This window comes from Erithacus rubecula, assembly GCF_903797595.1.
Source record: "Erithacus rubecula genome assembly, chromosome: 3".
In the NCBI taxonomy this organism is placed as follows: Eukaryota; Metazoa; Chordata; class Aves; order Passeriformes; family Muscicapidae; genus Erithacus; species Erithacus rubecula.
Window position 1 is genome coordinate 42,900,510 of NC_136689.1, and position 16,168 is coordinate 42,916,677.

A 16,168-nucleotide genomic window follows, 5' to 3' on the forward strand; every position below is an offset into this window, starting at 1 on the left:
GTGGTGGGTACCTTTTATACAAGTAGGTGAACAGGCACTGGGGCTTTACAGGATGTTTTAGCCTCAGCTTCTTGTGCTCCTTTTCTTGGGAAAACTCTAAAATTTGGCATTTTGCTCAAGCTGTCAGCTTGCACAGATACAGGTCTTCTGCTCCCAATGCCCTCACAGGCACTGGTAGGGGAGCAGATTGCTCCAGGCTTGTCCCTTCAGAAAGCAGAGGCGCTCTGTGACCTACAGGGATGCTTCTGGCTGCCCAGAGCAACACAGGCAGCTCTTGCAAGCCAAGCACTCTCCGGATGTGGGTCTCACCTTCTCCCTTTGCACAGGAAGGCAGCAATACCAGCTTAAAGCAGTTGGGCAGTGAGAAGAAGTTGAGATCAGGTCCAACTCAGAGCTCCTGTTGTTGCTGATAAAACAGAAGCCAGCTGCTTCTGGCAGAAAAACCTTTAAGCTGCAGAAAGCATCTCCTGCCTCTGTGCTAGAAGGGCTTGTGAGTGGTGTTGAGGCAACAGCAGGGCAGGACAGAATAAAATTCAGATGCTGACACAAATAATGATGAAACATGTTCCTCAGGTGTAAAGATCGTGCAATTATACTGCACACAGTATCTTTATTATAAAACTTAAAATACATTGATATCTTGTAGGGACAAATAGAAGAGAACAAAAAGCTTCAGAAAACCATTGCATCTATCTAACAATATTTGTACATATAAAGGTATATGTATGTATACATACAGGTATATGTGTATTTGTGTATATATACTCACATAGGCAAGTATAGATATGCATGTATGTGTACATGCCTCTCCATATATAGATACATATAGATACATCTGCACAAATGGGTAGCCATTCACATATATAAAATCAGTCATTCCAAGCTGGAACAGTAACTGGAATGTCATCCCTAGCAGCCTGCTCAAGAGCAATGGTCACACTGGCACACCAGCTCTCAGTTCAAAAAGTTCAAAAATGTTCAGAAAGTCCCCTGAGGGGAACATGTGACAGTTCACACCCACTACTTTTTCCACTCTTCAGCCCTTTTCCTGGTAACAATTTCTTCATCCATTCCTACAGCACTCATTCATTCCCACAGGGGTTGTATCTTGACACCTACAGCATCATTTGTAAGTGACAGCTTCAAACCCTTCCAGCCAAGAAGCTGCAGACCCTGGTAGCAGATGGGGAGTCAGGATCATACCTAAATATTAATTCACATTGATTTTACCAAAACACATGGACAGTATTTATTTCTTGGTTGCTTATCCAATTACTCACTCACCAAGCTCTTCTGGAGCTGGAAGCATTGTTCAGATCTGTCAACTGGGAGCCAGGCCCTGGCATGACACCTTAATCTTGGGCACCATTTCCCTCCAAAGAGCTGCTCTCCCTCCAACTCCTGCTGAGAGTTCCATCCCTGCTCACAAAGCCAACACACTCTGCTGAGATGGGGGAAGGAGTGGCCAAGTGTCCAGGGTTTGGAAACATAAACAGTTCTTTTTAGTACTGATTGTGAAGGGGAGAGGATATGTTTCCAAGGTACCTCTCTGTGCTGCTCTGACAGTGTGGGAATCTGCTGGTAATTTCACAAAGCAAGCAAGGTGGGATGTGCCTAGGGAAATGAAGGATGATTAAAAAAGGAAACAACAAAAAAACCAAACCTCTAAAACTGTGAGAACACCAAAAGTAACCACAATAAAAGCAAAAACAAACAGCTGCTTCCATTTCTCGTGTCCTAAAAGCTTGCTCAAACAGCCCATGGCTCTGGATGCCCAGTTGAAGATTTCTCAGTTTTAGGTCACCTGTCCAGGATGATAGTTTTGGACTTGTAGTTTTACAAGACAGTGCCAACAGAAGACAACTGTGAGGACTTTGTGTTCAGAGAGGAGTGCTTGTCCAGGCTGCGCCCACTGAAAGCCCTGTAGCCTTTGCAGGTGAACAGAAAACATGCGGATTTTTTGAAAGCGTCACGGAGATGCTTCTTGAACTTCTCACCCACAAAAGCATAAATGACAGGGTTGAGGCAGCAGTGGACAAAGGAGAGTGCCTCAGTGAGCTCCTTGGCTAGGTCTAGACTTTGGTGTGTCTGGCAGTCATCAATGATGGACATGTTCCTCAGAGAGTCCAAAAACAGCACAATGTTGACAGGAGTCCAGCAGAGAAAGAATACAATGACAACAATAAAAACCAGTTTTATTGCTTTGTACTTGTTCTTGGTATGGCACTTCTCCAGGTTTTTCAAGATGCTGTGATAGCAGAAAATTAGGACAATAACAGGGATTAGCCACCCCAAGATGTTGACTTCAAAATTACTGAAAATCTTCCAGCCATTGTTGCCATCAGGATAGTGAGAGAGGCACTTAATCTGGTTATTGTCATTCACTTCCTGGAAAAAAAGTAAGTCTGGTATTGATGCTGAAATGGCAACTGCCCAAACAACCAGACTGGTGATAAACCCAACAGCAGCTGTCCGAATCCCTTGAACATGGAGAGAGTGGACTATGGCCAAGTACCTGTCGATGCTCATGATGGTTATGAAGAAGACATTGCTGTAGAAACCAATGAAGTAAACTGAGCTGATGATTTTACACAGTGCGTTTCCAAAAGTCCACTGGCTCACAATGGAGTACTGAACCAAGAAGGGCAGGGAGAATACCAAGAGGAGGTCAGAGACGGTCAGATTCAGCAGATACACGTCAGTCATGGTCTTGATTTTCATGAAGACTGTCAGAATCCAAACAACCAAAGCATTTCCCACAAGGCCTGCCACAAACAGTATGGAGTACAGCACTGGAAATAAGGTAGATGCAAATGCTGGGATACTTTCAGGATGGCAGATGATGTGTAGTTCTGTGTAGTCGAAGGCATATTCATAGGCTGCAGAGGAGTTAGGTGTTGCTGATGTGTAACTCACCTATTCAAGGACAATGAAATTCATATGAGCCAAATCCTACATTAGTTGATATACCAGGCAAGAGTCAGCTCACACCATGCTGCATGAGGACAAAAGAGGTGTGCCCCAGCTGTGGTATAAGATGTAAATGAAGAAGGAACACAAGTGACTGACCATCCCCTGCAGGACCTAGGATGAGATCCTTGCATCACAGGGGAAGAGGAGATGAAGGAAAATGCAGCTATGGTGGTAGAGGTTACCAGCATCCTCTTGCTGGCTCCATGTGGGGCCATGGCCCATGACTGAGTCCAGGTGGGGCACTGAGGCCAGAGACAGGGAGCATCCTCAAACCAGCAATGACATGGTCATGGCCAGGAGACTGAGAGCCCCTGGTATGGGTTTTGGGGTTGTATTTTATGTATCCTTCTGAAAGGAGAAAGGGAGCAGGGTCCAGGGAGAAACTGACATATTAACACTCATCTCCTAAAAGCTTTGTTTCCAGTTAGTCGAGTGCCAGAAATGGAATACACCAGGAGCAGTGACATGCCCCCTTCCTGCTCACCAGCCCCTTGCAGCTCACCTACCCCCCAGCAGCAGCCACCACATCCCTAGGCAGTGTGACAGAAAACAATTAAAGAAGATGGATAGCAGCATCCCTGTCAGGATGTCCTCCATAGGACACTCCTAACACTACCTGTGCCCTCAAGGACAGTCTTCTTCCACAAGCACAATGTCATCAGCTAAAGATATTTTCACCCTGTGTTTTTTTTCTTTCCAGAGAACAACAATCACACCAATTTCTTCTAAATCCCCATCGTCTCCACCCTCATAGGGTAACATAGCAGATGCCCCTATGTTACATAGGTTACATAGATACTGTGCCCCCATAGGAAAAATTGGACCCTTAAGGTGTGCTACTGATTTTGGCTTGCAGGAGAGCAACCCAGCAGGGAGTGACTCACCAATATGTCATCAGAGCCACCGCTGCCCAGTGGATATGTCAAATTCTGTTCCATAATCCAACACTGCGTCTGAAAAAGTGCAAAAATCCTGTCTTTTTATCACATATTTTTAAGAAGCTGGCATACCTTTGCATATATAGGCTGGCAATATTTACCTCAGCTTATGCTGCAATGCCAAGTCACAGGTAAGATCCTTACTGTGGCAGTGTGCAGTCCTAAAATAGCTTTTCCTCTGTGTGGCCTGTACATTAAAGAGGCATGAAACCCCAAGCCAGTGGGTTCAGCCTCTGTACTTTACACAGAACGGAAATGTCAGCTTTATCTTCTGTGTGATCACAGCATTTTCGTTTTGAGCCCTTATATTCTTCAGGGGAAGAGATCTGCAGTTTCCTGTACGTCTTTAAAATGTTCCTGTCTCCCACCTCTCCCACCTGCATGCCCTGTCCCACCTGCTGTCCCTGCTCTGCAGTTCCAGTGTCTAGGAGAGATGACACACTGCTGCCTCTCCTCTGCTCCAAGGACTTTGGGTGCAGATGGCTGAAGGGGATGGTCCAATGCTGCCAATAGCCAGGTGGCAAAGGGGCCCATGTTTGCTTTAGCATTTCATTTCTCCTTGGAAGGCACCTTCCCCCTGCATCCACCCAAGCACAGAGAGGAATTCCTAAGGGAAATGATCATAGAATCATAGCCATTTAGGTTGGAAAAGGCATTTAAGATTATTAAGTCATTCAGTCCACAGACGTGCTGCTAGAGATCCCCATGTGGAATAATCTGTTGTCTTTCTCAAATCTTTTGGATGTCCACCTTCACTCACCATTGCTCTACAGGCAGAGGGATAAATTTCTGGGAATCAAGAAAATCTGCAACTATTGCATGCGTGGCAGTGGATGGCTTTCCTTGGCTGTGCTGGGCAGCGTGACATTTGGGCAAAGTTTTGCTTGTGAGTCAAGCCATGACAGATGAGCTCTGCTGGGCCTTAACCCTTAAAATACCTGAAACTAGGAAGTAAAACCAGAAACAAACCCTTCTGTTACAGGCAGTGTTAGTGGAAGTTGTTGTAATGAATCTGCTGAGACTCCATTTTCTTTATGCAGAAAGAACCCATTCTTTATCCACACAACTAATTTTATATAGTTTTTACAGACCCCGTGTGCAACTTTAATTGGTTAATAGGTTTCTTGCCAATTACTCTATTGTTTAGTAAAAGGTATTTTACTTGTCCATCAAATCTCTCTATTCTTGAATTTTTAACATATTTTTCAATGATTCTCATGGGACAAATCCATTGTTGTCTCAGGTGCAGTCATTTTTCACTCAGAAGTAGTTTGTTGTGTTAATGAACTCTCATCCCCAAGACTGTTTTCACATAGGAACTTGCAAACCACTTAGCTGCCCTTAGATGGAGTGACAACCAGCTATTAATTCAGCAGAGCAAGGCCTGATTTTATGAGGCCTTTCTTTTATAATTCTACTAGGCTACAACATCAGTTGCAGGCAGTGTTGAAGCTTGATCTCCACTACCCTTATACAGGTTTAAAATGGCATTCACCACTCTGTTGCTGCTAAAGTATACAACCAGGAATAATTCAGAAAAAGATGTGTCCATCAAATGGGGATTTGGCAGTTCTGAGTCTCTCCTCTTTCATCTCCTAAGTGGAGCTGACAGGCTGTCAGAGCACAGGGACAGCGACACGAAGGGACGCGGCTCCCCCTGCTGGGCATCCCTGCAGAACAGAGGCACATCCCAGCAGAGATGCGTGCGATTCCACCTCCTCACTCATCACTTCTTCCTTATTTTAAGGAAGAAAACGCTTCCACAGCAAGATAAGAACCTGGAGACTGCTGTTGCCTCCAGGGTTTCACGATGGATGAGCTCTTTCTTAGGATGCATGCCATTTGGCCAATTGTTGCAGCCAATTTGCTTCGAAAAACTACAAAAACATCAACTGTTGCTCCACCCAAAGATATGGAGGGAAGGGATATAGCCACACCATCCCCAGCTACATACAGAAACATTCAAATACATCACTTGAGTTTGTCGGCATTACTAGAGGCAAGCTTACCTCTCTAAACTATCCAGTTACCCAGCCACATCCAGAACAGCCAGAAAGATGCCAAAAGAAATAGCCAAAGGGCTTTTACAAAATGACATGACTATCCCAGACAGCTTCCTTATATAATCAATTGTATAACGGGTGATGATGCAGTAGGTTTACATGGAAAGGTTTTGGAAGCAAGAGCTGCCTTATGTGAGAAGGTGCCAGAATCTGCCCCCATGGTGTTAGTAACCAGTTCCAGCAGAGTCCAAGACAGCCCTGCCACTGGCTGAAGCTGAGCCCGTTGGTGATACTGGTAGTGCCTCTGATCCAGAAACACTGTGCAACAGCAGCTGTGAGAGAGTGAGAATATGTGAGGGAAATGCCCTGCAGATCCATAGTTGGTGAAGATGGAGAGGAAGGAGGAGCTCCAGGCAGTGGAGCAGAGATTCCCATGCAGCCTGTGATGATGCATGTTGTCCCTGTGCTGGTGCACAGTGGAGCAAGATGTGAGGTAGGGAAAGAAGCACCAGGAAGGAAGGGGATGAATTGATTTTCTTTGCCATGAGTCAGCAGGCAAAGTTAGTTAATGAAATAAAAGGCACTCACTCACCCAGGGAGGGAACTGCTTAATAAGAGAGGAGCTTGCCAAAGGAAAGTCCATAAAGAAGTGCTTTTGCTAGCCTGTCTTTCTTCCAGGGTTGTCACGAGGTAAAGTGAGCACAGGAGAAATGGTTTGTGCATAATGGCTACTGCTGCACACACGGTTTCCCTCCTAGGAACACCTAGACCATGACATTCTGGACGTGCCATTCCTTACTTAGTCAAGGCACAGCAAGCAGGCAATTCTTAGAAAAGCAGCTTGCCAAAACTTGCTCCTCCCAGCTCTTCCAGTTTTGTTGTTGATAAGCAGTGTCTGGCTCTGCAGGCAAAGTGAAGCCACAGTCTCAGGGCTGGCACAGGTCTAATACTGAAACACTTGATTTCAGTGCCTCACCTCTTCAATGCTCTGGAAAGCCAGCCTTCCTCTGCTCTGGGCCCAGGATGTGGATGAGCAAGTGGAGACACTAGCGACAGCGGTAAGGACACATCAGTGTGCACCTCAGGTTCTGAACAACATGGTATCTGCAGGAAGCTGGTTTTGTGGGGAAGTGGGAGGTGTGAATTGAGGGAAGACACAAAAGCTGTAAGTTACGAACTGACCCTTCCCACTGCCCATGTCTGACCAAGCGCGCTGGGCTCAGTTGCTGGATACAGCACACAGGGCCAGAACAGAGTACAGTTGCTGGAACTAAATACAATTCTGGTGCAATGGAACTGTTGGAGAAAGTCCAGATGAGGACACAAAGTTGATCAGAGGACTGAAGCACCTATGAAGATAGCCTGAGAGCACTGGGGCTGCTCAGCTTGGAGAAGAAAAGGTTGACATCCCATAGCAGCCTTCCAGTATCTGAAGGGGGCCTACAGGGAAGCCAGAGAGGCACTCTTCATCAGGAACTACAGTGACAGGACAGGGAGTAGTGGGCATAAATTGAAAGAGAGGAAATTTAGGTTAGATATGAGGAAGATTTTTTTTTTTTCCTGTGAGGGCGGCGAGACACCGGAACAGGTTGTGCAGAGAAGCTGTCGATGCCCCACCCCTGGCAGCGTTGAAAGCACACTGGATGGAGCCTTGAGCAATGTGGTCTAGCGGGAGGTAGTAGCGGAGAGGCTGGACCTAGATGAACTTCCCAGACCCATTTCAACCTCTTTACGTGCTACCATTCTCTGCAGAGCATCCGAAAGCCGTGCCCAACGCGCGGCCCGGGGTCAGAGGCGGCTGGAGGGCAGCCGGCTGGAGGCGGGTGGCCGCAGCTCGCCCTCCCACACCCTGCCCGGCCGCCGCGCCCGAGCGAGGCCCCGGCGGGGTAAGGGTTACGGGAGCCGCACGGCGGCCGGGGCGGTGCCGCGGAGAGGGGCCGGCTCGGGGCTGGGCCTCGCCGCCGCCCGCCGCGCTCCGGAGCTGCGGGCGGCGCTGGGATGCCGGGCCGGGACGCGGAGGTACGGCCGGGCCGGGCCGGGCCGGGCCCTCCTCTCCTCGGTGGCCCTGCCGAGGCGAGCCCGCGGGCGGCGCCGCGGTAGGAGGCGAGGGCTGCTCGCTGCGCCCCTTACCCTGCTGCGTCGTGTTCCGCGGCCTCGGGGCAGCGGGAGGACGGGGGCCGGCTCCAGCCCCGTGACGGTGGGTCCGGGCCGGCTTGGGGGAACAGCTGTTGCTGGCTTGGAGCGTGCCCCACGCTGCTTCTAATCGGTGGTCGTGATTCTGCTGCGCCGAAGGGCGCAGAAACTCGTTCTCCATTAGCAAGCACCGTTATGTGTTTATAAAAACAAAAAAACCCTCTCGAAACACCAAATAATCTTCACCGTGCCGCGGGCTTTGTGCCGGCAGCGCCGTTATTTGCCGGGCAGTGCCGCGGCCGGCGCTGCGGGCAGGAAGGGCGGCTCAGCCGAGCAGGCCGTGCGGCGCTCGGGGCCGGGCCCGGCTCGGGGGCTCGGTGTGCGCGGGGAACGGAGGGGTGCAGGTGCTGCCGGCACAGGTGAGCGGCACTGCGGCAAGTAGTGGGTGGGAAGGGGACGCCTATTTCCTTTGCCGTGGCAAAAGGTAGCCAAATGGCTGCTAGCATAGTTGATGTTCAGAAAACTCTTTCCCCCCCTCACCGAATTTCAAAGAGGTTCTGGAACATTCGTCCAGATAAACCACAAGTAAAAATTTATCAGCCTCAAAAAAGGTCTGGAAAAGTTCCTTGTGCCCTAAGCACAAGGGGTCAGTTCAAATTTTCTTCCTATAACATGAGATGTATCAGCTGCAATATTTCCTTTTGTGCTGTTCTTAAATGCTCACTTAAAGTTCTATTCCTCCTCCTCCAGATGCATCCAGTTCTAAAGGCCTTTGTGTGCGGCTCCATCAGTGGCACTTGTTCCACGCTCCTCTTCCAACCCCTTGACCTGCTGAAAACCCGCCTGCAGACTCTGCAGCCTGCTGTGAATAGGTGAGAGGGAATGGGATGTGTCTTCAAGGGGGGCCTGGAGCTGCTCTGCTGTAGACTTGTTTGCTGGCTGGGGCTTGGAGTTCAGAGTTGTAATTTGAGAAATCAGTCTTTCTAAAAGAGGAGGTATGTTTTTGTATTACGGAGAAGGATTGTTATTTTGCTCCAGAATAACTTGTAATAACTATGCTCTGGAATAATTTGTAACCTCAACATTTGTTCTCATCTGAGAAACTGGTGTTTGTTGGAGTGGCTACCATGCAGTTTCATGGGGTATCCTCTGCCTGAAAAAAAATCCTGTATGGTTGTCAGATAAGTTTTCATGCGTGCAGCTTGGTAAAGTCAACCTACAATTTGCTGCTGCTAGCAGAGGGAATGAGCAACTAAAAATGGTGGTGGGTGTTACAAGTTGTGAGATACAGAAGGTGATGGAGAAGCCCTGGAAAGAGTAAGACCAAGAAAAGCAGACTGAAATGAGGAAGCGCACCTTGGAGATGCTGAGTTAGTGCACAGAGATATGAGTGAAAGGAGTGGCTGTTAAATGTATCTGCCAAGGAGCAGAAGCAGGTAATTTCTTCAGTTCCTGTCTTGTCTTTCTTTCAGGTGTGGTCATGCTGGGATGGTAACGCTGCTCTTTCGGGTTGTTCGTACTGAGAGTATTCTGGGGCTCTGGAAAGGTGTCTCTGCAGTAAGTGGGTGGTTTAACTCTGACTTGTAAAAATAAGTAGATAAATAAACTTACTGTTTATTGCTAATTATGCCTGCCCAAATTTAAATAGCCAACTCTTCTACAATTATAAGTGAAATCATGTGATTTAGATTACATTCTATTTTAAGGAGTTAATGTTGTGAATTTCACTGATTTGGTTATGGCAGTCCTGAACAACTGAATACTTGAATACTTTTGCAAATGTGATGTGGCAGCTGCAGGAACTTCATTTTGGTTTGGAATATCTTGTTCCTAAAAAACTGCCATTGAAGAATGCATTAAATCCTGTCATCATTTGAATCACTTGTCTGTCAGTGCCATAAATTATTTCTACCTTATTTTCCTTCCTTGCCATATTAGCTTTAGTGGTATTTTTGTCTTCTTCCTTTCAAGTTTAGCAGTCTCAGAAAAGCTCTGTAGTATATTTTGTCTTATGTAAGCTTTTTCTTTTCGTCATCTGCTTCTGTTTCTCCTGAAGTCCTTTGCAAGATGTATTCCTGGGGTTGGGATTTACTTCAGCACTTTGTACACGATGAAGCAGAAGTTTCTTGTGGACCGTGCACCCACAGCCCTGGAGTCTGTCTTTCTGGGTGCCACCGCTCGTGCAGTTTCTGGGGTTTGCATGTTGCCAGTGACTGTAGTGAAGACTCGATATGAGGTATGACTTTCCAGTTAGTCCCCGGTTAATGGTGTCACAAACCTTCCTTGTGAAGCAAAATAAATCCTTCTGCCTGGAGAAGGTAGCTGCCAGTTGGCTACAGCCAGGAATGCAGTCCTGATTTCACCTCAGTTCACACATTGTGCAGAAAATTATATTTAGGCAAGAATTCAACATAAGATTTATAAGTTTCAGTTGTATACAATGCTTGTGCAGCATCTTTCATATGTTAGCTTCCTGAAGGATTCTTTTAAAGGCTGAGGTAGCTGAAACCCAGTTTTTGCCTTGGGTTGTCCTCTGTGTTGCCATTTGTTTGGATATGATATCCTCAGGGTGTGTGTAGAGCTCCTCAACCTGTGCCTGGCATGTGTATGACTGACCTTTTTCTGCTGTTGCAGAGTGGAAGATTTGGCTATGGGAGTGTGTATGGAGCCCTGAAGAATATCTATCAGACCGAAGGGGCTCGTGGCATGTTCAGTGGGCTCACAGCGACGCTGCTGCGGGACGCGCCCTTCTCCGGCATCTACCTGATGTTCTACACACAGACCAAGAACCTGACACCTCAGGGTGAGGCTGAATGTTGGAGGCTGGAGTGGAAAACGTTCCTCTTCTCACATCTTGCTCTGCACCTGACAGCCTGCATGCTCTGCTTGTTGTCCTCCACCTCAGAAGTTAAATTAGTCTCCTGTAGGGCTTTGGGTCACACACATTTGCCTGTGGAGAACTGTAGACCTATAGCTGAGGTCAGTGCAGAAATGGAGACTGGCCCTAAACTGATTGATTGTCTTCATGAAGACTGATGCATAAGTGAGTTAATGAATAGTTGAAAGACAGGGTGTCTTAAGGCACTGCTTGCTACTTCTGCTTGTCCTGCACACTGCTCAGTTTCTGCTAAACTGGGGCTTCTTTGGTGTTGGAACTCACTGGGGCAACGTTTGTACAGTGTTTTCTTTACTGAATTTCTCTCAAATTTAGTTCCCCAGAAAGTGAGGCTTTTCTATAGTGCTAACTTTTGACTAGTAGCCACTTTTCCCCTTGAAAGGTTTCTCTAGCTGCATGGATCTTAACATCTCAGACTCTGATGTTGATTTAATCATTCAGTAGCTTTCATTTTGCCATGCAGCGTGTGTGTTCCTGGCCTGAATGGGGTCTGAGTGTGTTCCTTTTGCTCTGTTGCAGACCAGCTGGATCCAGTGCTCATGCCCGTGCTGAATTTTGGCTGTGGGATCTTTGCAGGAATCTTGGCCTCTCTGGCAACGCAGCCTGCTGATGTCATCAAAACACACATGCAGCTGTCACCCCAAAGGTACCACAGGACTAGCCAGGCCATTGCCTTTATCTATAAGGTGAGGTGAATCCCTTCTGGTATGTGCAATCACATCCTCAATTCTGATGCCCTTGCTCAAAGCATGGCTATGTTGTTGCCTTCTAAAGAAGGTGAACAAGTGTCAGTGCTTCATCTGCTCTTGTAGTTGGACAATTTGGTGCCAGCATTTTCAAGATGGTGAAGGGGTCATGCTGTGGTAGACCAGGACTATAGAGTGCAGTGGGAAATGCTGGTTTTAGATACAAACGACTACAAAATAATTATTTCCTCTTTAGACATCAGAAGATAAATAAATGCTCTGGTCTTTATCCCAGGAATAGGATGGAGAAGTAGTCAAAACCCACCTTTCCCTTCCTGCTGTCAGAAGGGCAGATCTTGGCAGATTTGCTCTGTTTCCATATTGAACTCTATTCCTAAGCAGTAATCTGTTATTTGTGTATGCATTTTTATGTACCTTTTTTTCTCTAATCATAAGGGTTTTTTACTTCAGTACTTAGAAATCCCAGGTTTTTACAGAATAGCTGAGAGACTTCTGTAAATATGAAGCTCTAAAACAAAGACTAGTGATTTTCCTGTAGTGTCTGGAAATTATTACATCCTTGCCTTCTCTTTGTTGGATTTAAGTGTGGTTTTCCCTATCTGTTGTCTCCATCTTGGTCTTCCTTTTTCCACTCACTGCTCTTCCTGCTTTCCTGGGTAGCCTTGCAGAAGTGCAATGCTACAGGTTCTTTGTAAGCACTATTTAAGCCCAGGTCTTTATGGTTCTGAGCTGAAATATGTCCTGTGCTCTTCTGTGTCATAAATGATGAGAAATTAAAGCCCCCAGGCAGATTGGGATGAATTGCTGTTGATCTCCTGTTGCAGGACTTTGGGCTGGTTGGCTTTTTCCGTGGTGGTGTGCCCCGAGCCCTCAGGCGCACTCTGATGGCAGCCATGGCATGGACTGTGTATGAACAGATGATGGAAAAAATGGGCTTGAAGTCCTGACTGAGCTGCACGAGAAAGGACCAGCATCACTCCTTCTCCTGTTTGCTGTGATCAGGTGGCACTGAGAAGTTCCCAGTTCCACAGAGGAATAAGCCTTCCTCAGCCAGGAGGAAGAAAGCCCTTCTGACACAGGGGATTAGGCTTTTTGGTGAGTAGAGGAAAGGAAGGATTGGATCTTCGCGTTGTTTGATCAATGCATTCCAGAAGGACTGCACCTGCAGACTGCCATGGGAAATGGCCGTGTTTTCAGTGCCTGGTAACTATGCTGAGAAGCCTCTTTTAAAAATAACTCTGCACTCATCACCTTTATGCAATGAGACAGTATCCGAGCAAAAGCTCTGAAGTTGGAAGAAAACGGTGGCAAAACCTGCCAGGCTGTTACTTCCTGGCATAACCAGAAAGACCACAGTGACCATCATCTGATATAGATCCTCCTTATGTGCTTTATTCTCACAGGGGAACACTAGGCCCTGACAGGAAACTGGATCTGTCTCATAATGCTTATATTGCAGGAGTGGGTGGAAGAGAAATGAAGTAGAGAGATAAATCTACATAGTCTCTGCCATCACTTTTGTACTGTGGGTGATCCCAGAGAAAATAACTGGAACCACCTTGCTGTGTTACGTGTTATTATGTGGTTGAGCATCTTAACACTCTTGAAATATCCTTCTGCCTCTACAGCAGAGTTTGCACAGGAATTAAGAAGCATAAGGCACTTTAGAATTGATTGCTACCAAAGTTCTATTTGTTCTATGAAAAAAAAATGCTGCTGGTCTAACTATAGCAGAAATACTCAAATGGGTTTTGTTAGGGATTTTTTTATGCAGTTGTCATGGAGACTTACTTGCTTCCTATTCCTTGTTTGTTAATCCCTGATCAACACCCTCAATGTGAAGTGGTCATTAGATACAGCTTTTAGGGCTCATAATGGAAACAGGCACTTCAGGTTTCCCTTAGAACATCGCTGATTGCATGTGGAGTATGTTTTGGTTTGGAAAGAAAAGATTTCTGTAAGCTTTCTCCAGAGTTTGAGCCTTATGGGTTCTTGGCAGGGACCTTTAATTCCCTTAGGGTTCCACACAGACCCTACACATTTTCCTGGCTGATCCTTTTCTCTTATCAGGTAGTCCATGTTTGAGTATGCCTGAGTTTGAATACACTTTCCATCCTCTGTGCCTTCTTACTCTTTCCTGCTGTGTTACTCAGACCTCACAGTGTGCACCAGGTACAGTCTGTCCCCTCTTCACTTGTGCCTCTGTGATGGGTTGGGTCCCTTGCAGCTCTGTTAGCATAGCCATGAAGCTGGCTTGGAAGTGTGCATCCTGTTCTGTAGTGTGTCTTGCAGAAAACTTAGCTTTGGCTTTTATTTTCTTAAATATCTAGGGATATTGCAATTCACTTTAGAACCAGAGTACCTGTCTCTAAATATGAAGATATGATACTGTAGCTGTATGAACAGTCACTGCTACTTACCTGGTTTTCATAAATTTTAGAGTATATTTTGGACAATCACTGCTTCCCCAGGCAACTTGCTGAGTGCAGGAGCAGAGAGGATGTGGGTTGTTAAAGGTATTCTTTACTGGATTTCAACTCCAAGAAGGCTTGATGACTAAAGTAAAAGTTAAGTGAAGTGTAAGAGGACAGGCTGGAGGCTTGGAAAAGTTTTCTGTGGGGGTAGACTGGTGCTCTGCAGAGCAGGAGTCTCCAAGAATGGTGGTAGAGGGTTCTGTGTCACATATCTGCATGTTAGCAATAGAGCACATGTGGCATATTGGTATGTGGCACATTATTTGATAAATCCTAAATGTGAACACCTGTTCCTTTCTTTTGCTCTTCCTGCTGCCCTTAGTGACCAGTACTTGTGAGAGTGCATGAAACCATGGTAACTGCACATCCTGTTGTTTGCTATCCTGAGCACTACTGACACAGAAAACTGGAGAACAAAGTCTAGGATTGCTGACCTGGCGGAACAAGGTGGCAAATAGATGAGTTAACCTCATTTGTCCTTTATTCCCCTATGTATGGGATCAAACCAACATTGTGCTGGGAGCCTGAATTTATTTGGAGCTTTATAATCTGGCATGTGAGTTGGATCTGTTGATTATTCTGGGCTGTGGTAGAAGGGCAGTGTGTAGGGTCATCTGCAAGGTGCTTCACACATATTTTGTTTCTGATTTAACATTGGCAAAGCAAGGTGCAGACAGAAACTTAAGCTCATTTTTAAGAGGCAGGCAAGCAAAGAATGCAACGTAGTCTGGAATTAAATAAGGTCCTCATCAGAAACCTGAATTTTAGAAACACTTTGGTGGCTTTTATGTCTCTGTACTCCTGCCTGGTCAAGTAACAAAGGAAGAAGTAAATAATTTATTCCATGTGCTAATGTTGTAAGGTCTACTGTAAGGTTGTTTATTGTTTGTTTGTTATAAATCTAAAATCAGGCCTAAAGCAGTGTTAGCTTCTTCTTTGGGAAAGTTTTTCCATTCTGCTTTGATGCTTTGTTATTGGAGCAGAATGAAAAACTTCATGGGTTTTGGCTTGTCAATTCATCTGGGGTCCTCTGAGTTTAAGAAATGGAGAATCTAAACTGCACCATGTTTCATCTACCATTGGTGCTGCAAATCCTAAAGCTTATCTACCTGCGAGTTGGGGAGAATGAATTCTGTGGTGCAAGCTTGTTGTTTGTTTCTCTTTGTTATTTCTTTTGTTGGGTGTCATATATGGGGGAAGGGAAATCCTGAAGTTCTGCTTCACTCTGTTCTGAAAGCTTTTTTACATGGTCAGGCATAAGACTATTTCTCAGCTCTGATCCTTACTGTCCTTCTCCCTTTTCCTCTCTTCAAAAACATTCTGTTTCTGATTTATTGAAGTTACTCCTTGATAGCTGTAGCAAGTCAAGACAATCAAGTGTGTGGATTTGAAGTTTGGATGTATTCCCCTTGGGGTTTAATGCTTCTACTTAAAAACAAATTGTCATTGTACAGCCTAAAGGTAAAGTAAATCCAATAAAAGATCTGGACAGAGGTGCTTAATCACCTACCTTCATCATGCCAACAATTCAACACTTAACAGTCTTGTCAGATAATCATTTCCAGAGCCATCTTAGCTTGTATTCCAGAGACACTGGTGTGCTCCCTCTGTGCACTTCAGGATTGCAGTTGGATCCCTCTTGGACTGACCTCAGTTGCTGGCAATGCACTGTTAGTGATCGTGCACTGTCTCTGTTTGCCCCTGCAGCTGTGGCTAAGGACACAGCTGGCTGGCATGTTGGGGCAGGAAGTGTTTAAGTGAGTTGTAAGGATACAAGAGAAACAGTCTGATTATTCATGCTTTAGAAACTTTATGTTTCCACTCTTCCTGTGTGATGATCTGTTTGGAGTTTTTTCTCATTGTCTTAAACAGAACTGGAGCTTGGGAACATGGCATGGCTTTGAGTATTGTGAGTGTTTCTTTGTCTATATAAAATATTTATGTGATAAGATGTATTATATGTTTCTATTAAAAACTGGTTGCTAAAATGTGGATGTAGTCTCTTCAGTGTTTCTTTAAAAAACCCCCAACAAACAAGCCCCAA

General features: G+C 45.8%; 2 protein-coding genes across 8 annotated transcripts; one reads left to right on the forward strand and one right to left on the reverse strand.

Annotated features, from left to right (window-relative positions):
* Window positions 1-569: 569 nt before the first annotated feature.
* On the reverse strand, window positions 570-6,871 carry LOC306799425 (C-C chemokine receptor type 8-like). Of its 4 annotated transcripts, none has more exons than XM_079300452.1 (4): window positions 6,507-6,707; window positions 4,013-4,098; window positions 3,858-3,926; window positions 570-2,916 (listed from the first exon to the last, which is right to left on the reverse strand). In XM_079300452.1, the coding sequence occupies exons 3-4, from the start codon at window positions 3,909-3,911 to the stop codon at window positions 1,837-1,839; spliced, it is 1,134 nt and encodes a 377-aa protein (XP_079156578.1). In that variant the 5' UTR covers window positions 3,912-3,926; window positions 4,013-4,098; window positions 6,507-6,707; the 3' UTR covers window positions 570-1,836. The 4 variants fall into 4 exon arrangements, with proteins under 4 accessions (XP_079156578.1, XP_079156577.1, XP_079156579.1 ...); XM_079300451.1 differs by having other exon boundaries at window positions 4,013-4,518; XM_079300453.1 differs by lacking the exons at window positions 4,013-4,098; window positions 6,507-6,707 and adding an exon at window positions 6,714-6,871.
* Window positions 6,766-16,114, forward strand: SLC25A38 (solute carrier family 25 member 38). 4 transcript variants are annotated; one of them, XM_079300456.1, is made up of 8 exons: window positions 7,854-7,859; window positions 7,892-7,933; window positions 8,798-8,919; window positions 9,520-9,604; window positions 10,104-10,283; window positions 10,682-10,850; window positions 11,463-11,629; window positions 12,475-16,114. In XM_079300456.1, the coding sequence occupies exons 2-8, from the start codon at window positions 7,913-7,915 to the stop codon at window positions 12,595-12,597; spliced, it is 867 nt and encodes a 288-aa protein (XP_079156582.1). In that variant the 5' UTR covers window positions 7,854-7,859; window positions 7,892-7,912; the 3' UTR covers window positions 12,598-16,114. The 4 variants fall into 4 exon arrangements, with proteins under 4 accessions (XP_079156580.1, XP_079156582.1, XP_079156581.1 ...); XM_079300454.1 differs by lacking the exons at window positions 7,854-7,859; window positions 7,892-7,933 and adding an exon at window positions 6,766-6,972; XM_079300455.1 differs by having other exon boundaries at window positions 7,854-7,933.
* Window positions 16,115-16,168: the final 54 nt, after the last annotated feature.

Bases quoted from the DNA above. Each gene is read 5' to 3' on its own strand.
- LOC306799425 (XM_079300450.1), bottom strand. From the start codon at position 6,557: ATGGACTTTCCTTTGGCAAGCTCCTCTCTTATTAAGCAGTTCCCTCCC. The intron at 3,927-6,506 runs GTGAGTGAGTGC...GCACTTTTTCAG, and splicing joins TTAAGCAGTTCCCTCCCTGG to ACGCAGTGTTGGATTATGGA. The intron at 2,917-3,857 runs GTGAGTCACTCC...GTCCTTGAATAG, and splicing joins GTGGCTCTGATGACATATTG to GTGAGTTACACATCAGCAAC.
- SLC25A38 (XM_079300454.1), top strand. From the start codon at position 6,898: ATGCTCTGGAAAGCCAGCCTTCCTCTGCTCTGGGCCCAGGATGTGGAT. The intron at 9,605-10,103 runs GTAAGTGGGTGG...TTTCTCCTGAAG, and splicing joins TCTGGAAAGGTGTCTCTGCA to TCCTTTGCAAGATGTATTCC. The intron at 10,284-10,681 runs GTATGACTTTCC...CTGCTGTTGCAG, and splicing joins TAGTGAAGACTCGATATGAG to AGTGGAAGATTTGGCTATGG.